The sequence below is a fragment of the Montipora capricornis genome, chromosome 12 (assembly GCF_036669925.1).
Source record: "Montipora capricornis isolate CH-2021 chromosome 12, ASM3666992v2, whole genome shotgun sequence".
Lineage (NCBI taxonomy): Eukaryota > Metazoa > Cnidaria > Anthozoa > Scleractinia > Acroporidae > Montipora > Montipora capricornis.
Window position 1 is genome coordinate 26,577,508 of NC_090894.1, and position 12,148 is coordinate 26,589,655.

General features: G+C 38.0%; 1 protein-coding gene across 4 annotated transcripts in view; it reads right to left on the reverse strand.

Annotated features, from left to right (window-relative positions):
* Positions 1–11,168, reverse strand: part of LOC138026992 (uncharacterized) — a 159,171-nt gene extending 148,003 nt beyond the window's left edge. Inside the window, exons 1-8 of one of the 4 annotated variants that reach the window (XM_068874477.1) lie at positions 10,356–10,470; positions 10,001–10,240; positions 8,224–8,393; positions 7,234–7,410; positions 5,686–5,763; positions 4,614–4,805; positions 3,719–3,868; positions 762–3,511 (exon numbers count right to left, since the gene is read on the reverse strand). In XM_068874477.1, coding sequence (XP_068730578.1) covers positions 3,326–3,511; positions 3,719–3,868; positions 4,614–4,805; positions 5,686–5,763; positions 7,234–7,410; positions 8,224–8,393; positions 10,001–10,049 — 1,002 coding nt within the window. In that variant the 5' untranslated portion in view covers positions 10,050–10,240; positions 10,356–10,470 and the 3' untranslated portion in view covers positions 762–3,325. Of the gene's footprint in view, positions 1–761; positions 3,512–3,718; positions 3,869–4,613; positions 4,806–5,685; positions 5,764–7,233; positions 7,411–8,223; positions 8,394–10,000 lie in introns of those variants that run through there. The other 3 variants (XR_011127382.1, XM_068874474.1, XM_068874476.1) reach the window with 3 other exon arrangements.
* Positions 11,169–12,148: the final 980 nt, after the last annotated feature.

Here is a 12,148-nt window from a genome sequence, read left to right on the forward strand (position 1 = left end):
TTTGGGTTGAAGGAAACAGCCAGTTCAAGAAAAAAAAAACCACGCGTTGGGCATGTGGGACTCCTTGTGTTTAAAAAAAAACTGAAAATGTCTTTCTCGTCCTCTATTAAGTTTGCGGCGGTTGTCTGTCATTTATGACATTTTTCTGCGAAATATATACCGAGGACAGAATATGCTGGGGGGGGGGGGGGGGGAGGGGGGGGGGCAAACATGGAAAAAAAGGCAAATTGCGGAAAATCGGATCAACGAAATATTGAAATAACAATGCAAAAAGTCCATTTTAGTATTTAGAATTAAGTACCTTTATCAAATTTTTTTGTCTCTTGATTGCCTTTGACATTTTGACTTTCTACTTCGTTATCTGCTTATTTTTCACTAAAAAAAACGTCGAAGTAACTTACTGCTTAGGTGATAAAAATTCAATGAACGTGAAACAAATCATCTATGTGGCTAAGGTATTCGTTATAACCTCTCGAACTTGTGTTGTTTGCCCCCCAAGAAGTGTGTAGCAAATTTGAATGATAATAGCAAATCCAACATGGCGGCCATTGTGAATAAGGTCTATTGCTCAAAACGTGTGGAATACTCTTGATTTAAAATCAATGGGTGAGTTTCATGACTTATATCGTAAGAGTGATATCCTTTAGAAAGAACTGTTTACAATATTACAAGTTAGATCCTTGCCACTATCTCACAAGTCCTGGGTTGCGGTCATGGGATGCTACGCTTAAGATGACTGATATAAAATTAGAACTAATGACTGACATAGATATGTTTCAATTTATTGAAAAGGGTATGAGGGGTGGTATCTCATAGATAGCTAATTGATACGGAAAAGCAAACAACAAACACATGAAAAATTACAACGAAAAGACGCCTTCGAAGTTTATCATGTAGTACTTGGATGCTATTTACCAACCGGTGGTTGTAGATGGTTGACTAAAAAAACAGATTAACAAAATCCTTTAGCTACCTTAAAAGAGGACAGTAAAAAGGAATGACATTGGAAGTCGATCTTGAGTATCCTAAGGATTTGCATGATATGCATGATAATTATACATTAGCAACTGAAAAAATCAACGTAACTAAAAAAATGTTATCACCATATAGCGAACAAATAAGACAAAAATACAACATCATAATCGGCCAGGTAAACAAACTGATTCCTACTCTATCCAACAAAGGAAAACATATATTACATTACACTGAAACTCTTCAATTGTACGTCGATCTAGGATTAAAAGTAGGAAAGGTACACAGAATGTTAGAATTCAAATATGGTTAAAACACTATATTAATTTCAACACACAAATAAGAACAAATGCAAAAAATTCATTCGAAAAAGACTTTTTCAAGCTTTTGAACAACTCTGCAGCTGTTCTCGGTAAAAACATGAAAAACATGAGAAAGCGAGTCGATATAAGGTTTGTAACAGATGAGAATAAATTATCAAAATATTTGTAAAAATAATGAAAATCTTGTGGCAGTACTTAAGATCACAGAAACACTAACTTTTAATATACCAGCATATCATATATACTCCACGTAATATTTAAAGATATGCTTTCGCATACCGATACACTTCGCATGAAACCAACGATCACATTCTGAACACAAAATGGCGTCCTGGTTGCTTCGTTCGTTCCGATTACATTCACCACAAGGATACTTGAACCGCTGCCGAGGAGGACCCGGGTTTGGATGAATGTCTCCAGAAAGATTGATCAGGTGAAACAATCGAGCACCATCCACAATGACATCATATAGCACTCGGCTTTGCAGAAACGCCCTTCTTCCGCCACGAAGTCGAAATTGTAATAGAAGACGTCAAAATGTGGTAAGAACATCAGTGGTACACCTGGCTGTGTGATTCTTGCCACATTTTGACGTCATCTGTGATCAGTTACTGAACAGACGCACAACCACATGGAATCTATTTCTTACAAGTATGTAAAACAAAAATGAAATATGAAAAAACAAACAAACAAAAAAACAGTAAACGCGGGAAGGCTCGAGATGCAAAACTTTTTATGTCGATTGACAAACGATGAACGTCCCCGTCCCATGGGGACGCTACTGATCATAAAACCCCAAAAGAAACTTTTTCATGGCTTTTGGAAACTAAAAAAGAAAGTTTTACTTTAAATTTGTTTCTTTTATCTACAGAAAATAAGTTGTCAATATTGAATATAATATATGAATAATATATGATAATATTATATATATGAATATATATATATATATATATATATGTTGAAAATAAGTTATAATTGTAAGGCAAGCTTATTCTCGTCTTTCACAAAGACAACTCGCAGGTGTTTTCTCTAATCCATCAATGGAATCCGTTTTTATTTCAGTTCAAAATTAGTGACTGGTTCAATGAAATAATCAGCACGTTAAAGTGAGAGTGCAGCCACTTTTTTGCTCTAGCACGCTCAATTCAAAAGAGACTTTTAGGTTCATATTGGTTCAGAGAATTTCGCGATGCTCTCCGGCGATACTCATTGAAGCAAACCGTTTGCAGGACTAACCATACAGCAACGCGCATTTTAAACTTTGAAGTGGTTAATATATACTTTAAGTCATTGGCTTAACTTGTCGTCGGTCGTCAAGGTTGGAGATTACGCAAGTTGTGATCTAATATCTCGCTTTGATGAAGATACGCTTGTTAGTATAGCATCACGCTGTAAACAATGAAGTACATTTGTTGACGTGACATGCACCTCTTCAGAAAGAACTCTTAAGTTCTATTAAAATCAGTGTAATTTCCTCGCACAGGTCTTATTAGATTTTCATTTTATGGAATTGGAGGTTGTGGTCGATGACTCATACCACGGAAAAAGGACCACCATGACTGGAGGAAACAGCTGTCTTGAGTCCAGTCAGTCTTTTAAAGTAAGGGTAAAAAATCCATGAGGACCTGTTTTAAATAAACTACGTAAAAACAAATGTCACGGTTCACTTACAATTTCTTCTACCTGAATATGTTAATGATACGAAGAAGCCGTGTGAAAGAGCGCTGGTCATAAGCGGTATCTGTATTCTCACCATTTGAATTATTATATGCGATTATTGCTCGGCATTGCTTGGCGGTAGCAATGTGTTATTTCTAATCGTTAACGCTCATCCTACGAAATCTTTATGGCAGTAGGAAATTTTTTCCTTTAAAGCCATGCGTTATGAGATTACGTATTTTAACTCTAAAAAATACTCTTACTAGAAATAAACTGGTTAAACAACCAGGGTAGAGCTTGAATTAACAATTGCAACATTGCGTTTCACATAAAAAAGTAAGAACGTTATGGTACAAGTTAATTAAACCGCTTTAGCCTGTCGGGCATAACCAATAATGAAGGTTGCATGTCTTCTTCTCCTGCGGCGTTAGACGAAAGAGTTTGGAGGCCCCTTTGAAGTTGCATATGTATTTCCGTTTGTTTGAGGAAACCGTTGACACAAGGTTATACTCTTGAGCGAAGTTTGTGGAACAGGTTACACCAATTATTCTCGATCCCTGCAAAAAGGATACAAAGATGACCATGAGAGATGATAACAGACATACCATATGGTAGCAAGAAGCAGCGACCTTTTTTTCTCCAATTTCCAAATCTTTCAGGAATTAAATTATGGTTCTTTTGTTTTGATGACCAAACAATACGATTCGGGCGATTATGGTCAATTTCTTGTGTCTGAAGGGGTTAACTCGTCTTGACATACTTACTGCTGACTCAGCTACGCTAGCGTCTGCAACTTTATCTTCCCCATTCGTAGTAAATCCGGTTTCAACATTGTATTTGCATTGACTAAGGTCTCCTTTACCGTTCAATCCCGGTGCAACACTCGGACCTGCCATCTTGCTGACGTTGGTGATCTAGCAAGTTGAAAATGAAGAGCAATCCTTGGATCGGACTTACTAAGAGTAAACTTAAGCTTATTGTGAAGGTGCACACTCTTTTTGGCGTGGTTGTTTCCTGAGGTCTCTAAGTTAAAGGTGAAAGGACGTTTAAAGTGGCAAATGCATTTTCTCTTATCAGTTACAATATGTACAGGTCAAAAGATCACAGATTTTGCCGCACGAGAGTCTAAACAAGAGTTGTTCAGAAATAATGCTATGGCAGAAGATATTTAAAGTTCATTTGATCATCGGTGGCCGTAGCTTTGGGGTAACTTGTTTTGAAGATGAGTTACTTAAAAAATCTACTAAATTCTTTCAGTGTAAAGAAGGTGCTTTAGTGGGTGAATACTATTTTGAAAAGTCACACTCGTGATCTGTTTCTATTGCTACTTCGTACATGTAAAACAAAACCTAGTACCTTACGGGAGAGGTAGAGAGAGAGAAGTTTGTTTAAGAAAATTTCGGGCTTTTCGACGAGTAGTAACCTGATTGCCTTATGTCGTTTTACGTTGAGTTTTAAGCTAAATGTCACGGTTTAAAGAGGATATTATGTGGGTATGGTTAGTTAATGACTTCGGCTGCTCGAGGATAAAATAGAAAATAATATAATAGACTGGAATAGAATGGAATGCAATGGAATGGAGTGAGATGGAGTGAATTGAAATGAAATTAAATGGATTGGAATGAAATAGTTTTCTGAGCACGAGACGAATCTGCTTACTTTATGCACAAGTTCCAGCTGGGTGGCGTTGACTGCACTCCACATCGATAACCACGAAGCTGTGATCTGTTCTTGCAGTCTTTTATCAGTAGAGTTCAGTGAGAACCACATTCGAGTCAACTCATTCTTCACTTCTCGGAGGGAATTATTAAATGACATCCGAAGGGGTTGTACGTCGCCGTAATGTTTCATCTGTGTTTTTTCAAATTGAAAAAAAAGAAAGGTTTTGCTGTAATCAAGACTCTTCTGATTGCAAGGGTCACTGTTAATATCTGATATCAGGGATCAAACTGTTGCAGAATCGGTAACACGAATGAAACAAAATTTAAAAGCGTTCATGTTTCAAGTTCGTAAGTGTTAGACTGCAACACTAAGCTAACTTGATAATTGTTGCGGAGCAGGCGAGGCGACCATGCAACAACATATTCCAATCTAAAGTTAACATACTGGCCTCGGTGGCTTTCGTTCACTTTAATGCATCTAAAATGTTACGCAGTGAAGTCTCCCTTTGTCTCAAAAAGCAGTCACGAGCAAAATTCAGACAGGCTGTTGATTCTCGGTATGGAACCCGCAGAACAAAGCAAGCCAAGTGAAACACCTCTCTCGGCTAACTATCATTGTCATTATCATTGACCTTCTAATCTTGAACTTTCCATTCTGTTACGCTCATTAGTAGTAGTAGTAGCAGTAGCAGTAGTAGTAGTAGTAGTAGTAGTAGTAGTAGTAGTAGTAGTAGTAGTAGTAGTAGTAGTAGTAGTAGTAGTAGTAGTAGTAGTAGTAGTAGTAGTAGTAGTAGTAGTAGTAGTAGTAGTAGTAGTAGTAGTAGTAGTAGTAGTAGTAGTAGTAGTAGTAGCTGTCGACTTTACTTATAATGCGATCTTAATTTATGGGACATGGAATCGAGTTTACTGGGTCAGAAGAGTCCGATACTGCTACTCACATATAAAACAATATCAGTTTCAAATCCTTGTGCTATACTAGTTTTTCATTATGCTGTCGTAATCATTATGTATTTGTCTTTAATTGTTGTATAGAAAAGACACCAACGGCCTTCAAGTACTAAATGTCTTACCTTTAGATCGATTGTTTGGTTTATTCTTTGTTCTCCTGAGTGGACTTTGTCTCTAAGGTCATTCAAACTGCTTTTTATCTGACAAAACAGGAGCAAACACCAAATTGACCTTTCAACAGATGTCCCAGTTTAGTTCAACACTAACAAAAGGCAAACACGAGAGGTAAGTAACGTATGCGCCTCTCTGCGGTGGGAGACCGTTGATTAGATAGATAAATCGTTTATTAGATAAAATCACCTCGCAGTCCGAAGACTGAATTACGCGATAATAAATAATACACTATAGTACATTATGATAAATATAAAAACCATAATTCAATTAAGTGCAAAAAAACTATTAAGAATTGAAGATTAAAAAAAAAATTACAAGTACAAGAAAAAATTAGAAGAATTATGGTCTAACATTTTAAGACCATGGTTGATCATGAAGGATTTCTTAAACCGATCTGTTTTACACACAGGAGAGTTAAAAGTTCTTGTTGATCGTAAATATCTGCAATTGGTATTCTTGGGTGGATGGAGACTTGCCAACTTATGGTCCTTATTATGCATTATGTCTTTGAAAAGATCACATGACAGTTTCTCTCTCCAATCATAAATTGTTGGAATCCCTGCTTCTCTCAGCGCACTACTACACTTAAGATCAGGAAAAATGATGCGCATAGCGCGTTGCTGAATGTGCTCGATTTCATCAGACAGGTAACAGGGGAGACAACTGTGAAATAACTGACATGAGTATTCAAGTACGGACCTAATGGCCCTATAGAAAAATAGTATAAGATCACTAGAGCAGATGTCAGATTGCTAAATTGGAGTAACCCTAACCCTAATCAGTCCATTTTTTCCGTTTATTCTCGTTAACAGACAGCTTCTAGAGACACAGGTGTTGGTTGTAGGGTGTACAAGAGAGCAGGGGTAGTGTAGTGGTGATTCTCCGGCGGAATCGGCCCCAAAATAGATGTCGTTTTTCAACTCGTCAGCAAGAGGTTCTCTTTGTGTACTTCACTTCTTTTTCCTAAAAAAAACCAGAGTTTGAATTGATCTTCCCCACAGAAACTTTGTTTTGAGTTTATTTTCAGTCTCCTCGATTCATTTTCTTCAATTCCTCATTTCCGGTCTGACGGCGAAGGGCTAACGCTTGAAACGTCAGTCGGATCACGAATTTTTCAAGCAGTAGTTAATTTAAAAACAACTCGTTTGACAAAAGCAAATTTTCTTGTTTCACTGGCACCCCACCGACGCATGCAGCACCACAGGGGAACCACAGTTTCTATAGAAACTAACCCTTCATTGGCCAATTGATGGTTTAAATCTAACGTCACGGCGGCCTTGTTGGTGTATAGAACTGCATTAAAATGTCATTTTGGAATTTGACTCTATTATTATGCAAAACTTGTGTGGCCATTTTCTATTGTTTTGTACACTAACATGGCCGTCTCCTCATCTCGTGGATGCAAACCAAGGATGAGTAGACCTCTTGTGTTAGGTTGTTTAGACTTGAGACGTAAATAAAGTGGCGATTTAATATTTTTACACAATTCTGAATACCTTCTGAATTTTGTCTGTAAATGCAATTCCGGTGGCCCATAACGATCTTGTTTCTTCCCGCAGTTTTTGATCAGTCTCGTTAACTTGGACCCCAATATCGGAAATCATGGTGATTAATCGTTTCTCGGACGAATTCAGCATCATTTTGAAGTCTTCTTGGTCTCTTGAGAAGTTTGCCTATCATAAATTAATATAGAGGTGTTAATAGCCATTAACGTCAATTGACATTAATAATATTCATATTAATATTTGTAAGAAATAACTTCAGCCACCTTAGTAATGTAGTTAATATAAATTAGCATTTACAACAGGTTAACATGATGTTAATTGCGTCCAAGAAGGAGACGCTTCCTATGTGAAAGGTTGGGTCTTCTGTGTATTCGTGGATGACCTGTGCATCTTCTGAGCGCGAGCAACCGATAAAAGAGGTTGTCGGTCGGTTCAGCGGTTCCAAATAGAAACGTCACAATAACATCCAGCTATTGCCATATTGCTGCTTGCACAAATCTTGAAAATGAAACTACTCGGCCCAATGAAATGAAATGAGTCGAACTTGACAGAAATCAAGGGAAAAGAGTCATTGTACTCAATCAAAAATAACGATTCCTCATACTCAGTCACATGAAATGAGTCGATTGAATGAAACGAGTCGTTGTACTCGATGGCCATTGAGCACAATGACCTATTGTGGTCACGTGCTAGTTGAACGGAGCCATTGCTAACGAATGGAGAAAGAAACAAAAGTTTCAATTGAATGAAAACACCACGGGATTTCGTCCACAAGTAATTTAGAGCGAGAAATCAACTCCCCATAACTCAGTCTAGGAGTAAAATGAGTAAGATGCTTTATGGCAACCGATACAGATGCCTAAGGCCTCAAGGCGACGCGCCATAATTTACATTACTGCGAGTAACATGATATTTGTATCTACGTTAATAACAGGTTAACATGATATTGACATCAATATTGTAAGAAATAACTTCAGTCACCTCAATGGTGTCGTTAAGTGTCTTCCTTTCTGATAGTGGTTCCTTGGCTTGACGCAACTCTTTCAATTCTTCTCGAGTGTTGTTTAATTCCTCTTTTATCTTCGAAAACTTTGCTTCCAATTCTTGGAATCGAGATGAAAAGTCAACCTGTTTTTCTGGTGATGCCGCATCTGAAGGGAAAAAGTGTGATACTGTGAGTTATCTAAGACGAATTAACGAGGGAAGTTATCGCAAAGCCTTTTTTTTCTGATAGAGTCTCAGATTTTCCTATTGACTTAGCTAAGTTGTTGGTTTGTTGTAGCACACGAGGCTTTAGCCAGTGTGTCACTGATGTTCTTACCACATTTTGACGGCATCTGTGATCTATTTGTTTTATATAATAAAACGTCAATCGCGCGTCTGTCCTCTAATAGATCATAGGCAAGAACCAATCAAAATGCGAGAATAACTTGGATTATTATTAGAGATAGATACACCTTTCGAATGAGAATTTGTTGATCTAAATAAGTTTTTAAGTTTAAAGAGATGTTTTATTGTTTTAAGAGATTTCCAGTGTTTGGGTACGTCACTAAACGCCCAATCACTGTGTTCTTTGCACCCGTGCATTCGTGCGTGATAAAATGTGCGTTTAGATAAAATGTGCGTGATAAAATGTGCGTGATAAAAGGTGCGTGTAGAGGCGATCGCGGATTCTTCTCAGAAGTGTGTTGGATGGAGAAGTTTCATGAAAACTTCGGGCTTGCCGTCGGCCTTAAGTATTACGCAACCGCTATAAAGAGAGTATTAAACCTTCCAGCAGTGAAACGGATATAAAGACACGTTCCGTATCCTAAACTTTCTTTATTCCTTCAGATACTGAATATAAGATTGTTTGAAGCCAAGGGACGGCGTTAGATGAATGAAAAGGTCCACAGAACCCAGGAGGCAGATCGGAGGAGACACTGCTTCCTCTTTGGTTGTGTAAATGATACCTCACGAGTGGCTTACCATTGGGCGGCAAGCTGAAATTTGCGTTTTGTGAAAATTCAAATCTTAGCTCGTTGTTTTGCCTGTTAGCTACACATACTGAGCAACTTCATAAAACAGTGAGGGATGATGTGGGAATTAGAGAACTTTTATGCTTTTGTGACAAGCAAAACCTTCTCGTTTCGGGTGGTCTTTTACATTTTACGCAAATCAGTGCCATGATGCTAAATCTCCACACGACACGTAATCAACTTTTCGTTTTTATCAAGAAAGCAGATTATTTCGAACATTCAGTTCAGAATCATGTTGCCTTATTTTCTATCACAGTTTGCTTCCTGCAACTAATTCCCTACAGATGTGAAAGAAATTTCCAAGTGCGCGGCGGGAAATAATACAGGAACGTCCTATCTTTCATCACCTACTAAGGCTTAATCTCAGTGACTCATCATTTATCCAGAATTTCTCTTCCTTCCTGTCCATAGCAATTAAAAAGCTCGGTTAAAATTAATACCTGATTTGTGAAATTTTCCTGGTCTAATTCACATAGATATCTTGAAACTCTATATCTCGAAACTTGAGAAGATACTTTTCAATTTAAACATAACAAGAACAACCCTTCTATTTTCAGCCTGCGCACACTCGAGCCTGGATCAGTCAGTACCTTAATCAAATAGTCCGTCAACATTAATCATAGAAGTGGTCACATCGTAAGCACATGTACGAACGAAAATCATAACTACGATCCGAAATTAACCCGCACTGACTGCACTAATTTTTGCAAACATATTATTTAACCAAATTTTCAGCATACCGTTCACAGCATTTGGAGAAATCGTGATCATCCCATTAAGTATCATCATCACCAAAGTCAAACCCGCAACGGCTGTGAAAAAAGTCAGGACTTGAAGAAGAGCAATTTCTCGAATACCAACGATACCACAACAATAATGTCTTCCCACGTTCTGGTGTTTTGAGACATTAAAACGGGAAGAGGTGCTATTTCTTTCTTCTTTGCTGCTTTTCCTTTCCTGTTGGTTTTCCTCTCGTGAATCTGTTAAATTGTCGTAAAAACCAGTGTTGTTCAATTGGTCGGCAGAACAGTTCGGTTTCTTAGTCTTACCTCTCTTTCGCGATGGAGTCACTTCATTACCACATTGATCACCTACCAACGCATACTCATCGAGGTAAAAGACTTGTGAGCGGTATCCTGCGTCTGGTATAGCTTTGCCTTCCTTACCCCAGCCAGAAGAGTCGAAAAAAATTTCTCGTCTTGGAGTTGCAGCGGTGTGACCGAAGATTGCATCATCTGGTGGAACAAAGTCTCTAGAGGTGCATTTGCGTACTTTAGCCGTATGTGTCAAATTTCCGGCGGAAACTACGTCGCTGCTGAATGCAAGATTGGAGTAGACATTTGCCAATGTATCCATCTCAAAATGATATACAGGGTAACTCTGGTCTTTCTCAGTAGCTTTCTGTAATTGCCAATAGAATGCCTACTTTGGCCTCTTGTCTCTCTCTCTGTGGGAGCCGGCAGTTTAGTGACGTTGGGAAAGACGCTGATATTATAAGGTGCTCATGAAATTCAATACCAGTTGTTCATGCATACCATATCTTTTGAGGCCCGCTTCATATGATCTCGGTTACCGGGCTAAGATCGGCTTCTTTTCCTATAATAACTTTTAGTGCGGTTACCGAGGTAAAAAGTGGTGACTCGATCATTCAGGTGTCAATCTAAAAGAGCAGGCCTGGCGAGAATTTTTCGCTTTCATTGGGTTCAAGAAACCACGTAATCCTTTTATCGTTTCGTTATAAATTAAAAATAAATTCAACCGAAATTGACTATAGAATAAAAGGGACGTAGCAAAAATATTTATAACATAGCAAGTAAATTCGTTTAATTAAATTCAATACTGCACGATGGTGCTTCAGTTTTCCATAGTGCACGATGATGACGTCGCAAACAAATGCTTTGCAAAAAAGAAAATTCCCTCGTGAGTGACTATAGCAGATTATATAATATTTCCGACAAGGTAGTCTGTTCATAGTTAATGCATGGAGATGGTTATGAAACTCGACAACTTCCTTTGTTTGATGTTTTTGTCTGTATTTTTGGCCTTGACCCTGCACAAAACATACCTTTTTTCGATACGATAACCAATCAAATCCTTGGATTAAATTATGAGCGACTAATTTGGGAGCCCATGAGAGACCAATTCACGGTCAATTCAACATCGATTGCGACAACATTGTTCTCGCTTTTGAAGGTTTTAAGGTTTCGTAACCAGTCCCTCGATTAACTATGGTTTGTTGCATGAAGTGCAATCCCCTCTTCTGCTCTTTATTGCCTTGTTTATTTTGTTTTGGAAGAGCATTTAGCCACTCTTCGTGGATCTCTTTGAGGGAACGAAAATTGACAGGTGACTTCACGGTTGTAACGGAACTTTATTTTCTGATTAAATACAAAATTGAAAGAAAAACAATCGGGGAGAAGTTCAAAATTTCCGCAAGCGTGCTATCCCGCCCTCTAATGTGAAAATATTTTCGAGATCTTATGAAAACGTTGTTGGTGGTTATATGAGGCTCACCGATACAGAACAAGCCCCGGATCCTCTGAAGGTGTCTTCACAATTTTAGCACATCTTGCAACGAATTAAAAGCTACTTTTCATCGTTCATCTCTTCATCTCAATGTCAAAGCCAGTTGCTTCCAATTACAACACTTTTGTGATTGCGCTATGAAATGTCGAAGAAAAACAAGTGTAAACCTTGTGATCTGCAAAGAATATGTCAATCATGCAACAAATTGCTTTCGTAACGTAGTGGGGATTTGTAAATTCCATGCACATGATCATTTGGCGTAAAATGGGTAACCAGTTGCCAAAATAGTAACTCGATTTCTACCACAAGTGATGAGGTAGAAATTAATAGAAGCCTTTTTAAAGAATTTGCCGCTCGTATGG